We start from the raw sequence: 15,474 nt of genomic DNA on the forward strand, positions 1-15,474 counted from the left end.
AATATATTCCTTCCATTCACCACCAGATGGCAACAGTACAGTGAGAATACAAGAGAAAATTACAGTGATAAATTGCAATGGCGAATATATTTTTCATTCCACACCTTTCACCAGGTTTAATATCTTTATAAGCTATATGAATAGGCTTCATGCTGCGCTCATTTTTTCTCTAGATGTAACTAGCACCTGATTGTTTCTCAAGTACAAAGATATAAATCAAATTCTCATATTTAATTAAATGCACTTTAAAAACTCTGGAGATCTGATTCACGTAATTCATATCATAAGGACATAACGCAGGTCTTTTATCATGCATGGGACAGAGTGCAAAAAACAGGCAGACATTTGTATTCACACTTTGCAATGCACCCTGTAGGTGAGTGTGCTATTATCCATAATACTTGCGACCTGGGTTTTCTGGATAAGGGATCTTTCCATAATTTGGGTCTCCATACCGTAAGTCAATATCAAATCAAACCAACACTATTGTTTTGCCATCAATATGGATTCATGCAGTTTAGTTACCACCATTCGAGTATAAGGTACTGTTTTATTATTACAGAGAAAAGGGAAATCATTTCTGTGAAATTTTTGCTTAAAATGGAGTCTATAGGAGAGGGCCTTCCCGTAATTCAGAGCTTTCTGGATAACAACATTTTCGGATAAAGGATCCCATAACTGTACTGTGAGACATGTGTGCAACCAGTGTCGGACTGGGACAACAGGGGCCCACCCAAAAACCTTAGACCAGGGGCCCACTCAGTACTGTTATTCTTCCTCTCCTCACTCAATCTCTATTCTCCTAGTCTCTTTTCTTTACATACAATAATCTATTAAGCCATCTATTTAGCCTCTTTATTCTCATAGAGAATCATAAGGAATGGCCATGAAATAGGCCAAATGTTTGGAAGCAGGAGGGCCCACTGACACCCGGGCCCACCGGGAGTTTTCCTGGTATCCCGGTGGGCCAGTCCGACACTGTTTGCAACTGTTATATACATTTGAAAAGCCTTACTTATGAATGTAGTCACAAACAGAAATACTTCACTGGAAAGAGAACAAAAGTCTCTGTAACCTTTCTTTCACTAAGACATAAAAAGTGGCAGTTGAGTCAGGATTTTGGAGCATTTCTTTTTGCGTATATGGAGATTGTATTGTATTTGCAATACTTTTAACACCACTTTTTGTGAATTCCCCTTGATGTGCCTTTTATCAGCCTCACCTACTACAGTGTGTATGACCTTTGTGTACACCACACCGTGCCGGTGTTACTATGTCTGTGTATAATTTTGTGTATGAGCAGAGGTTTGGAGTATGTGCGTCACTGCTGTGTTGGAAGATTGGTATTGATATCCACCATAAGGCAATTTATTGATCCTGAGTAACTGAACTGTAACATTATCGACTGAAAAAGTAACATCACCTGAATATGATTGGGGTTATTACACAAGCATGGACTGCTGGTCACTGTGCTTGTATGGAAAGCTGCTAGGGTTCACTGCAACACTACAGGCTATGCCAAGAGTTGGGACCACTGCATCTATGTGAGCTTGGGGAATATTTTTATATATATATAGATAGATAGATATATATATATATATATATATATATATATATATATATATATATATATATATATATATATATATATATATATATATATATATATAGTAATCCAATCGGGTGCACTCAAAACCAAACAGCATCTGCCTGTGTGCTGGTCAAAATATGAATATATATATATATATATACAGAATAAGGTCCGCACTCTCAGGACTTAGGAAAAACGAAAAAAAAATTATTCACAAAGGAGACTGACGTTTTGACCTCTTCAGAGGCCTTTCTCAAAGTACTGATAGATATTACAGAAATGTTTTAAATACACAGAATGGCGGGAAAAAGTCAGATTGGAAAAGATGTGTCAGCACAATCGTCAGTATACGTAACATAATTAGCATACACATATTTAAAGACTATATACTCCAGCAACATTTGATAAATAATCTCCTAACTGTTGCTAACATTCCCTAACCAAAATCCTGACATTTGTATATTCCTGATCCATAAAATAAATTTTCACACCAAAAGTGCAATCATGCTGATTTCATGTTTCTGGGATCTCTTGCTCCTTGTTTACCTAATTCAAATCTAATAAATATAATGTGACTAAACAGCCCTTTTTTACAGCTTCTACATTTCTGCTTGATTTTGTGTACCAGTACAACTGTAGTTTGCACTCTCAAAATCAACATGAATGCAAGTTACACACTAAATTGAATTCTATTGGGGGGCCTTCTTAGTTGGAGGATATTTTTTATTGGATAATGGGGATAAAAGTATCAGTTTTAAGGTTTATCTATAGTAATTGCTACTAGGGATGTAGCGAACGTCGGAAAAAAAGTTCGCGAACATATTCGCGAACTTGCGCAAAAATGCGAGCGGTTCGCGAACGGTTCGCGAACCCCATAGACTTCAATGGGAAGGCGAACTTTAACATCTAGAAAAGACATTTCTGGCCAGAAAAATGATTTTAAAGTTGTTTAAAGGGTGCAACGACCTGGACAGTGGCATGCCAGAGGGGGATCAAGGGCAAAAATGTATCTGAAAAATCTGCCTGTGTGTGCTTGGAAGAGATAGTGTAGGGGGAGAGCTGTTAGTGATTTCAGGGACAGATGATAGTAAGTTTGCTGGCTAGTAATCTGCTTGATACTGCTCTGTATTGGAGGGACAGAAGTCTGCAGGGATTTGAGGGACATTTTAGCTTAGGTAGCTTTGCTGGCTAGTAATCTACTGTTCTCTTTAAACAACTGCCATACGTTGACCTTGTAGGCATTGTTTGCCCAGTTTTTTGGACGCAGCCACTGAAGCACAGTTGCCAGAAAAAATATGCCATATAAATGCTGAAAATAGTCATTTTTCGCCATACGTTGACCTTGTAGACATTGTTTGCCCAGTTTTTTTGGACGCAGCCACTGAAGCACAGTTGGCAGAAAAAATATGCCATATAAATGCTGAAAATAGTAATTTTTCGCCATACGTTGACCTTGTAGACATTGTTTGCCCAGTTTTTTTGGTTGCAGCCACTGAAGCACAGTTGCCAGAAAAAATATGCCACATAAATGCTGAAAATAGTCATTTTTTGCCATATACGTTGAGTCAACGTATGGCAAAAAATGACTATTTTCAGCATTTATATGGCATATTTTTTCTGGCCTCTGTGCTTCAGTGGCTGTGGCCAAAAAAACTGGGCAAACAATGCCTACAAGGCCAACGTATACACTACTACAGCGGTGGATACGGATTACGTAAAATATATGAATGCTGCTTGAAAAAAGTGACTCCGGTGTTTTTTCTGGAGACGGTAATATTATGGATATTTAGACAGAATGGGAACAAGGTCACACAGCTCGATGGCGGGTTGAAGAAAACAGTGTGCAAATAATGCCTACAAGGCCAACGTATACACTACTACAGCGGTGGATACGGATTACGTAAAATATATGAATGCTGCTTGAAAAAAGTGACTCCGGTGTTTTTTCTGGAGACGGTAATATTATGGATATTTAGACAGAATGGGAACAAGGTCACACAGCTCGATGGCGGGTTGAAGAAAACACTGTGCAAATAATGCCTACAGGGCAAATAATGCCTAAAAGGTCAACTTATACACTACTACAGCGGTAGTAAAATAAAAAAAAGTAAAATAAAAAAAAAATGAATATTAAAAAAAAAAAATTAAAGTTGGTGCTGCTGAACTACTAGGAGCAGCAGATTAGCACACCAGTCCCACTCCCCAACACTGCTAGACTAATAGCACTGGGCTCTTATAGTAGTAGTAGTAGTAGTAGTAGTAAAACAACAAAAAATAAATAAAAGCAGTCCTTACAAGGACTACTGTTATTGCAGCAGTCAGCAGATGAGATCAGAAGCAGGACAGCTGCCCACTGCAGCTACATACAGAGCACTGCAGTAGAAGGTAGATTACTAGCCAGCAAAGCTACCTAAGCTTAAATGTCCCTCAAACCCCTGCAGACTTCTGTCCCTCCAATAACAGAGCAGTATCAAAACGATTACTAGCCAGCAAACTTTCAACTGTCCCTGAAATCACTAACAGGCAGCAGCTCTCTCCCTACACTATCTCTTCAGCACACACAGGCAGAGTGAAAAAACGCTGCAGGGCTTCGGTTTTTATAGGGAAGGGGAGTGGTCCAGGGGAGAGCTTCCTGATTGGCTGCCATGTACCTGCTGGTCTGGGGTGAGAGGGCAAAAAAAAGCGCCAACAATGGCGAACCCAAAATGGCGAACGTCGCGCGACGTTCGCGAACTTCCGGCGAGCGCGAACACCCGATGTTCGCGCGAACAAGTTCGCCGGCGAACAGTTCGCGACATCTCTAATTGCTACTTGGTAATGAAAGTCCTAGCTCAAGATGTTCAGAAAAGTGCAACTTAACTGGTAGAAGCAACAATTAAGTGACAAAGAAAGACTGTAAAAGTTTCACTGAGTTTGTATAATTCAAAGACATGAGTCTTGTGAGGATAACATAAGTTTGAGGGCAATATAGACCATTAATGAGAGATTTTGTCACACATAGATGAACAAAGAAAAAGAAGCCAGTCAATTAGACTAAAGAAAAGGCATTTTTAGCTAAAGCAATATAAAAAAAATGTTCTTTACAACACTGGCAGTGCAGCATTCTCTGCCTGGTGATGTTTTAAGTCTTCGAACTGCCAAGCAATTATTTTTGCATTTCTGTGCTCTATTACTTTGAAGAAGTTCACTGGGTGACATTTTAAATGCATCTTCTTTTTTTCCTCAATCTGCTTTTAAAACATGTCTAAATCTGTGTGTGTGTGTGTATATACCTTTTATTGCATAAGTCCCTAGAGTGCAACAGCATTTTTGTAAACCTTTATATGATATCACTGTTAGCACCAGGGGATTAACCTTTTTCAGTGTGTGCAGCATCCCTACAAACTTTATATATACAACGACCTTTCGCCGGCGGGGAATTTTTGGCCAAACGAAACGGGTCAAATTCGCCCATCCCTAGGCACAACTCGTGTAGAGGTGTAAGATTCGGACGAATACTGAACCGAAGGGGAAAAAATTTTTACTTCCTTGTTTTCTGACAAAAAGTCACGCAATTTCCCTCCACGCCCCTAATTTGCATATGCAAATTAGGATTCGGATTTGGATTGGCCGACTCCAGCTGAAAAAGGCCGAATCCTGGATTCGGTGCATCCGTAGTTTGTAACATAAACCCGTGTTTAGGTGTTCCCCTCGTCTACCTCTTAAACAAGCTGATAGTATCAGGCATAAGTGTTACAGAACCATCTACTCTCAACGACTCCCATATTTCAGCTGTTTGTCTCCATTTCTCTTTAGCTAATCATGCTTTCTAGAAACCATCTATTGTAGCCAATCCAAATAACTGCAGGAATTGCCATTGGTGCAGTTTTTAAGCAAGACTGTTGGGGCTTTTTCCTATGGTACTGAGGCTTGGGTAGGAGCATTTCAGCAAACTCCTATGCACTCTGCCAACCTCCATACAACTGTGTCCTGCAACATAACATATATGGGACAGGGACCTTCTCCCTATTGTGTCTCTTAGCACATAGCACTTAATCTTGATGTTCTCATATACGCTCTGTGTACTGTGCATGTTTATTGTATTTATTATGTCACTTGTCTTCCCTAGGTGTACTTTTATATATTGTAAGGAAGGTATTGTAATATTTCAGGGAAACCCCTGAGTCTATTTGAGTTCAGTGTTTTTGTTTTGTAGCAAATAGTGACATACACCACACAGTTTGCTATGGAACCAACACGTGCCAAAAAAAAAATATCCCCAAATATTAAAAGATAATTAATACATGAATAAAACATAGTGCTACCTACAATTAAAAATGTGATGTGGGGAAAACTGGAGGAAAGATCAGACAGAATAGAGAGCAGAAGAGAGGGATTGGAGGAGTGGAAAGGGGTTGGAAAGAAAAGAAAAGGATGGAGAAACTATAGGAAAATAGTGTAGGGAGAGGGACAGGAGAAGAGAGATGTGGAATGGGAGGGAAAGAAGAGAAATACTTAATTATAATACAAAGCATAAATAACATAGTGAATAAAGTACCCCCTATTGTAAAATATAAGGATATACAGGTCATGGAACTCCGAGGTTACGTCTAATATCCTCATATTTTCAACAAGGGGTACTTTATTTATTATAATACACAAGTTTTGAGTCATGTGACAAAAATGACATCACTACTCACCGTTTATAAGTGATGACATCACTAGTCACCATTTATAAGGACATAATTTACAAGATATTCATGGCTTTTGTGTATTTAAATAATGTGCATGCTTACATTTTTGAATCCTCTGTAGAGAACTTGTAATTCCCTTTTGTTAAAGTTCGTTTGTGCTTCAAGCTGTTCAAGTCCTTCTGGTCGATAACAAACTGTTGTCATCTCCAACTCATCTTCTATTTTGTCTAAAAACAGAAAACATTTCATATTTTAACTTTTGTTCTCTTTAATCTTTTTAAAAAAGCAAAGCATAATTTACTCGTTCTGAATATACTAGTTATGGGCAAATTTGGGGAATTTCGCTTCGCTGAAAAATTCGCGAATTCCTGTAAAATTCGTGAAACTGCGAAAAATTCATAGTTTTTGACGCTGGCATCCGGTTTTTGGCAAACATTCGTGGTGGTTTTGCGAATTTATTCGCCGGCGGCAAATCGCCGGAATTAGCCGCAAATTCTCGCCTGTCGATTAAATTCGCTCATCACTAATAATAGCCATTAGGTTATGACTAATGTTTTAAAAATATATTTAGAACATTTCCAATATATTTACGCCACATTTTATTTAAACAATATTTAATTTCAGACACTTTTTAAAGAATTTCTGCAGGTTGTATCACACATCTTATTGAAGTAGTTGAAAATACAATGTGTGCAGCATTTTATTTTTTTAACACTTTATAACACATTTCTCTGTACGTTATAGTTGAATTGTTAGCCAAACAGACTTATAAATAACTGAAAGCAAACTTTTTTATCAGGTGACACAATTTTTTCTTAAAAGGCTAGTTCACTTTCTGGGTCCATGAGTGGCCCCGTCTGATCTCCCTGTATACTAAGACATCTTTTGGGAAAGCAGCGCAAGGGTGAATCATTACAAAGTGAATCATTCAGTGATATAGGAGTAGGAATATGAGTTTAAGGAGTCCTCTGCTGTTCTCCATGTATACTCTTTCATTAGGAGACCTTATATCTTCATTTGGTCTTAAATATCACCTAAATGCTGATGACATCCAGATATATTTAGAAACCCCTTCACTGACTACTGACATTCAGACCCAGACAGCAAGCTGCCTACTAGCTATCTCCTCCTGAATGAACCAACATCACCTCAAGCTCAACTTGGCCAAAACTATGCTCATGGTTTCCCCACTCAAATATAGAATATCTCTTCCTTTCACCATTACTGTTGATGGCATAACCATTGCCCCTGTCAATTCAGCACGCTGCTTGGGGTCATCTTCGACCAGTCTCTATGCTTCTCTAATCATATTAATACTATTGCCAAAACCTGCAGTTTCTTCCTTCACAATATAGCCAAGATACACCATTTTCTTTCACAAACTGCTAGGTGCATTCCCCAGGAAAGCCAAAAAAATTACCCCGATTAACATCTCCACACTGTGTCCAGGCATAAAGTAAGGTGGCATGATATTAGGCACAGCAAACGTGAAGCTTGTAAATATATGAAATCCATAAAACAGTCCCCCAACCCAGTAAATTATAAGATCCTGTAGCATTCAAAAAACTCAAACATTCTGCAAAGTAAAGTTCTAAAAGCCGTGACTACTCAGATGCAGACTTCAATGGAGTCTATGTACAAGTAATTTAAATCTGAACTAACTACAGCTATAGGATGTATTATCTGGAATGCTTGGGACCTGGGGCTTTGCAGATAAGGGGTCTTCCTGTAATTTGGATCACCATACCTTAAAGGAACAGTAACACCAAAAAATGAAAGTGTTTTAAAGTAATGAAAATATCAGGTAGTGTTTCCCTGCACTGGTAAAACTGATGTGTTTGCTTCAGAAACACTATTTTAGTTCATATAAACAAGCTGCTGTGGAGCAATGGTGGAAATTGAAAAACGGCTATATGGCACAGGTTAACTAATGGATAACAGATAACACCATTAGACAGACAGAGCTTATCTGCTATCTGATGTGTAACTTGAGCTTTTTCTCCTTTGAATGGCTGCCCCCATTGCTACACAGCAGCTTATTTATATAAACAATAGTAGTGTTTCTTAAGCAAACACAACAGTTGTATCAGTGCAGGGCAACACTGCAGTATATTTTCATTACTTTAAAACACTTTTATTTTTTGACGTTACTGTTCCTTTAAGTCTGATAAACATTGAAACATTAATTTAACAGAATAGGATTGTTTTGCCAATGGATTCATGCAGCTTAGTAACCATCAAGTACAAGCTACTATTTTATTATCACAGAGCAAAAGGAAACATTAAAAAAACAGGATTATTTGCTTAAACTGTAGTCTATGGGAGATGACCTCTACCTGTAATTGTTATCTTTCTGAAAAATGGGTTTTTGGATAACAGATCCCATACCTGTACTAAATACATAGCACATTGCTTTTATAGGTTTCCCCAATCAGTGTTTTGGTGCATAGTAGTGATGAGGGAATTTCATTTTGCAAAAACTTTGTGGAACTGTAATACAATGTGTTATACAGTGAGTTATTTCTGCAATAGCATCTACAATGACCTACATTGTCAGAAAAGCTCCTTTCTGCTATAGTATAACCGTTCTATATAAAAAACAAAAAAAGTCATAAAAGAAAAGATGTCTGATGGTAGCGTTTTTTTTAGTTAAAAACAATTTTCTTGTAATTATAATGGCACATGTTTAAAAAAGGAGGTATATAGTTGGAAACCGTTTCTACTGAAGCCTACGTAATAAACGTAGTTAAAATGTTTATGAACAGTGATGGGCGTATTTGTACCGTTTCGATTCGCAACGGGCAAAAAAGACTCAGATTCTGACGCCGGCGACAATTCGGCACTGTCAAAATGGATGCCGGCGTCAAAGTTGACGCCGACACCCATTAAAGTCAATGGGCGTCCGTTAATCGTCGGTGGCAAATTTTCTCTGTAATTTTGTGAATTTATTCGCCGGCGGCAAAACACAGAAATTCGCAATGAATTTGCTCCTGACAAATAAATTCCTGCTCTATAGCATTATTGTACTGTTGTAGACAGCGTGCTGGGCCCTTCTGAATTTTTTTTTTGGAAGGGGAGCCCGGTGTGCTCTCCTTATGTAACTGATCAAAACTTGTATCTGTTCAACCAGCCCCTCCCAATACAACCATTTCTTGAAATCAAATGTTTTCATTCTATCTCTCTGTGAAAACCCATGAATAATATTTGGCCACTGGGCATCTCCCTGCATAAGTACCAAAAATTTTCTACACAGCTAGTTTATCTGCAATGTAAATGTGTTCCCATTGTCCTACTTAACTTTAATGGCTCCCTCATGGATACACAACAAGTTATTTATATAAACTATATTTCAGTTTCTGGAGCAAAAACTTTTTTTACCAGGTAACAGGACATCATATTTATAAGCTGATGGAAAGTAGAGACAAATGCTATATGCAGAAAAATATTGGTCATGATTAATTTTATTTCCTTCATTCAGGATTTGCCTCCACTCCTATGAGTGTAGATCCACATGGCAGAGTAAGGTCAATTAATGGGGGACCTGCCACCTGAAAAAATTATTCCAAATCCTATTTTATGATGTTTGTCAAGCAAAATAAACTTTAATTACACTATATAATTTATTTGAATCTGGTTTCCTTCGGTCTAGGAATTCATAATTATAGCAAGCAGGCAGGTTGGCAGCTTTTGTGGTCACTGTTATTAAGGCAAGTCTTGTATAATCTGAAAATCTTGTTTTTGCAGCAGAATTGGGGACCTGATGTCCATCCCCATGCACTGGCTACACAATTAAACGGTAAAGAGTGAGGGGAAAAGTGGGGAGTGCAGTAACACTCTAGTAAGTGTCAAATGGAATGTTAAAGTAATTGCCTGCTCCGCCTCTATGCCTAAGGCATAGAGAAGGGGCAGACTATATTTGATTGACGGCTGAGATTTTTAAATAAGTTTACAACAGCTATGAATGCTTTAATAAAAAATGAATTTGGATGTCATGTTTAATTTCAAAAGGATTTTATTATACAGCTTTTTATGTCTGGTTGACAGGTCGACTTTAAGTCATTAGGGTTCTTTCTCTCTCTTTCTTTAATACCGTCCCTTGTCTCTATTTACCTTTACAAGAGGATTAAAAGAAATATTGTAGAAATGTATTTAAACCACTTCTGCCTTATAGAATGTATACAAAAAGGATGGGCTGCTATGTCGGTTTCTAAGGGGAAGGAAGAGAAATATATTTGTAACAAATTTTGTGCGTGAAAATGTAAAATGTTAATATTGTGTGAACTGTGTTACAGTAAGTTCACCAATAGATGACAGTAGCAACATGTTAATTAGGTGAAGTGTTAGTTTCTTATTTAGCCAACAGGTGGCAATATCGTTAATACAGTAAGTTGTAATAGCTTACCCCAACCACTAGGGGCAATACAGGCACAAGGGTATAAAAGTGCATCCATGCCAGAGTCAGTGTCTTCAATGGGAGGGAGCAGCCATTATTACTGGAGAAGGAGAAGAAGACCAGACGGTGTGGAGTAGCAACAGGCTAGAATAGGTCAGTGAAAAGTGCAGCAGGCACTAGGTGTCTGAGACAGGGTTATGTAGTATTGGCCACCTATTGCCCCAATGAGGAGAGTAGTGGAAATATTTTTCCAGTGGATCATCAACAGAATAGGGACCCAATCGAGAAGGATAGGCTAGTCAGAAGTGTTGATGCTCTAGCAATTTATGTCTGCCAGTAAGAACATTCCTGCACGGAATATCGAAGGGGCACCGAAGGGAGTGTTGAATTTCTGAGCCAGGTGGGGACATGGGATCCCAGGACTCGAGACACTGTATGAAACCCAGCCTAGCGATCTGGAATTGGAAGTGTAATCCTCTAGAGCAGGGATCCCCAACCAATAGCTCGCGAGCAACATGTTGCTCTACAACCCCTTGGATGTTGCTCCCAGTGTCCTCAAAGCAGGTGCTTATTTTTTGAATTCCAGGCTTGGAGGCAAGTTTTGGTTGTATAAAAACCAGGTTTACTGACAAACAGAGCCTCAATGTAGGTTGATAATCCACATAGGGGCTACTAAATGGCCAATCACAGCACTTATTTGGCACCCCAAGAACATTTTTCATGCTAGTGTTGCTCCCCAACCCCTTTTACTTCTGAATGTTGCTCACGGGTTCAAAAGGTTGGGTATCCCTGCTCTAGAGTACCAGCTTTATGTATGCACATTGGACATCTGCCTGTATAGCCTGTGTGAATTGTTTAGCACATGAGCCTGTATCGAACCCCTGGATGTACAAATATAGTTCTGAGTTGCATGTCAATTCAGAAGTATGTGTGCCAGGGGCGTAACTATAGAGGAAGCAGACCCTGCGGCTGCTGGGGGGCCCCAGGAGGTATAGGGGCCCCATGAGGCCCTAATTCGTATACAATTTCAATAAATGTTGGTAAAATATGTCAATCTCTAGGCATTTTGGGGGCCTGAAAAATAATTTGCTGTGGGGCCCAGTAACATCTAGTTACACCACTGATGTGTGCCTTTCATGTGTGGATGTGAGTGCTCTGTTGGTTACCCCTCCTAACAAGTTTATAGGTTCATTTTTAGAGGTGAGGTAGAGCCATAAACTACAGAAGGAATCAGGTGCAGCATATTATTTCACCAAAATGTTACAACAAGAAAATATGCTGACTTGATCACCCTTTAACCAGAAATACATTATAACATAATATAGAGAAAAATAATTTAAATATACTCATATAGTCATGAAAAACAATATTTTGAAAACACTTGCTCTCCAAATACACCAGTAAGAAATATGGATGGTTTTATGGAGATTCCTGACATGCATAGATTGACCATAGCGGTCTACAAAAAGAAATTTCACCACCAGAAGTGCAAGAACTTAAAACACACTACATTCCAAAACGTGCCCATAAATATAATGTGTAGAAGCAGACATTCCACTGAATTCAAGACATGACAACTAAACAAATAATCAAGACTGATAATTTGAATTTTGATTACAGTATACAGTACTATAGGGATCCTTTATATGGGCCCCCAACACAAGTACAATAGCACTAGGGTTGCCACCTGTCCAGTTTTGAACCAGACGGCCAGGTTTTTGGAAGAGCAGTTCGGGTGAAAACTGTCTGTCTGTATTTTCAAACAAGCCAATTTCTGATGGCCATGCCATAACCCTGCCCCCTGACACAACAGACCTGCCAAAATCGTCACTCGTCCTCTGCCTGGAGTTCATGTATGGAAAAGGTGGCAACCCTGAAGAGCACTAAGGAGCACAAAATCTGACATTCTATTATACTCTATTTATACTTTTGACTCAAAGTATTTACATGATGCTTTAACATTACCTTCAAGTAACAATTTCATACAAAAGCAGCCCTATCAGTGAAAAATGATCAACATGAGCTATAGGTAACTTTTAGGGGCCGATTCACTAACTTCGAGTGAAGGATTCGAAGGTAAAAAACTTCGAATTTCGACCATCGAATGGGCTACTTCGACCTTCGACTACGACTTCAAATAGAAGGATTCAAAGTAAAAATCATTCGACTATTCGACCATTCGATAGTCGAAGTACTGTCTCTTTACAAAAAACTTCGACCCCCTAGTTCGCCATCTAAAAGCTACCGAAGTCAATATTAGCCTATGGGGAAGGTCCCCATAGGCTTGGCTAACTTTTTTTGATCGAAGGATATTCCTTCGATCGTTGGATTAAAATCCTTCGAATTATCCTTCGATCGTTCGATCGAACTATCTGCGCTAAATCCTTCGACTTCGATATTCGAAGTCGAAGGATTTTAATTCCTAGTCGAATATCGAGGGTTAATTAACCCTCGATATTCGACCCATAGTGAATCGGCCCCTTAATGTGCATTAATATTTTGAAGAGTAGTTTTTAATTTCAGTATCACTGAACACAGTCATAAATGTATTTAGGGGGAAGTGCAGGTCTTCTTGCTCCATTCTGGAGTGCAAGGAACTGGGGCCAAATAAAATATGTTTTCTGCATATGATTGAACCCAAAATATAAACAGAGCATAAGAATGGATGCCAGTTTAGCTCCTGAAAACAAAACTCAAACTTTGATTATTTTTTTCATATCTCAAAAGCACCTTATAAAATGCATCATGGTTAAAATACATAAGGATTAATTAGACGTCCAATATAGTGTGCGAAGTGCAAAAAATGGCTGCGATTATTACATTTATCCTGGTTTGAAAAAGAAAAGGCCTCTCCAATATTTGAGGAGTGGTGGATTATAATAAATAATACCGCTAAAATGCAATTCTTCTATATAGGAATAACAATCTCATGTATAAAGAAAAATGAGGTCATTGGAATACAAATCAGGTTTTAACCCCTTCACAGAAACATCAACAAAAGTGAAGCATCTTGGAGCATTGGTGCAGCACACGAAACTGATCTAGACATAATATTAATCATTTATATTAATAAAATCTCTCTGCTGGGTCATCCCTGACAACTGACAGACTGAAAAATAAAATGTGATTTAGTTGTAAAAAAATGTCATAACCAAAAAAGCATATTAAATAACAAGGTAAAATTATTCTGTATATTTCAAAAGATGCACCCTCAATTTAGTGTGCTTGTTGTCATTTTCAAGTTGTTGTTGATAATACTTATCCAATAGATATTTCTCTAGCAGAAAAATTAAAAAGCCTTTGTTAAAAAAAATTAATTTGAAGGTCTTCTGAACTTTTTGATACCGTATATGAGCAGGAGTATGTAAACAAATGGAAAAATATTTTTGCTTCTGCCATGAGACAAACACTGGGAATTCTGCCCATTTAGTGAAGCAGATTTAAACTTTTTACACTAGAAATCCTCTCCCAGTTTGGGTGGCAAAATCCCAGTAGTGCCCCTATGAAAAGAGTTTTACATTTTTCATGACTTTGATCCCTCCAAAGAAAAACACACTGAGTTTGTTTTAGACTTTCCCAATACCCTTAACCATAAGGTAACCCACAGATATAGTAACATTTGAAAAATGGATTTCCTAGAAAATTTTGAATTCTTGGTTAAATCTTGTGAATATTATAGCTTCATATGTTAGATTTTTTGTGATAAACAAGACTATACTTAAACACATACAACATGCTTTAGCCAAGTACAATAAAATGTTACTGTCTGGTACAGCACTCTAACAATACACCAAATTGATATAAGGCAACATTTTTACATTACTGAGATATAAAAATGCAATAATTGACAATACAGTAAGATCAACATTCCAAATCTTTTCATCCTTGTATATTATGGGTATCTGGTCAGTGATGTGCATCATATGTGGATAAAAACTTGCACTTTTAGGAGTATGAATTTACACCCTGTTAAATAACTTTCACAGTCTACTAAACTTTTGTTTGTGTAGGCTACTTGGCATCTATCAATCCCCCACTCTAAACATTTGGTTGGTTATTTACTAAACTCCGAAAGCAAAAATCCTGAAAAATTTGTGATTTCCGAATTTATTAAATCCCGAGGAGGGAAAAGTCAGAATCTGTAAATCCGGCATCTCAGACCTGTCGAGGCTGCATATAAGTTAATGGGAGAAGTCCCAATAATTTTTTGATGTGCGCTGAGTTTCGTGCAATACCCCAAAGATTTCAGAGTTTTCGGGCAAAAAAGCATAAGAAATCGGGTGAAAAATCCAAAAGTATTGTGAAAATCTGATTTTTCCGGCAATGCAAATAAAAAAAAAAAAAGAGCGGATTTGATTGGAGTTTGTAGCAGAAAATGTTGAGATAAAATCAGACTTTGATAAATAACCCCCTGGTATGGCCTGTGGCATATTTCTGAGGAAAATATTTTGTGCACAATAGCACACAGGTTTATGAAGTAGCCACTGTCAATCTGGATTATTAGCCTTTTAGCCTGTATTTATTCTTGACAACCACTGTTCTGTACCTGAAACTTGGCTTCAAGGATTTAGAGGAAGGAGGAATTTGAGTTGATTTAAGGTGGCCATAGATGTAGAGATCCGCTTGTTAAGCAATGTCGCCAAATGAGCGGATCTCTCCCTGATATGCCCACATTAAATTGGGCGATATTGAGCTGATCCGATCATAGGCCCTAGGGATCAAAATGCATCCGATATGGGTGGTCGGATCGCAGGACCGCATATATGCTCTAAGATCTCAACCTGCCCGGTTGAGATCTTACGGCCAGATATCGATCG

At 38.1% G+C, this 15,474-nt stretch overlaps 1 protein-coding gene across 4 annotated transcripts in view; it reads right to left on the minus strand.

Annotated features, from left to right (window-relative positions):
* The window catches only part of kcnip1.L (Kv channel interacting protein 1 L homeolog), a 183,562-nt gene that overhangs the window by 15,599 nt on the left and 152,489 nt on the right, over positions 1 to 15,474 (minus strand). For all 4 annotated transcript variants that reach the window (XM_041585095.1, XM_018250983.2, NM_001092684.1 and 1 more), the window contains 1 exon segment: positions 6,367 to 6,491. In XM_041585095.1, coding sequence (XP_041441029.1) covers positions 6,367 to 6,491 — 125 coding nt within the window.

The sequence above is a fragment of the Xenopus laevis genome, chromosome 3L (assembly GCF_017654675.1).
Source record: "Xenopus laevis strain J_2021 chromosome 3L, Xenopus_laevis_v10.1, whole genome shotgun sequence".
Taxonomy (NCBI): domain Eukaryota; kingdom Metazoa; phylum Chordata; class Amphibia; order Anura; family Pipidae; genus Xenopus; species Xenopus laevis.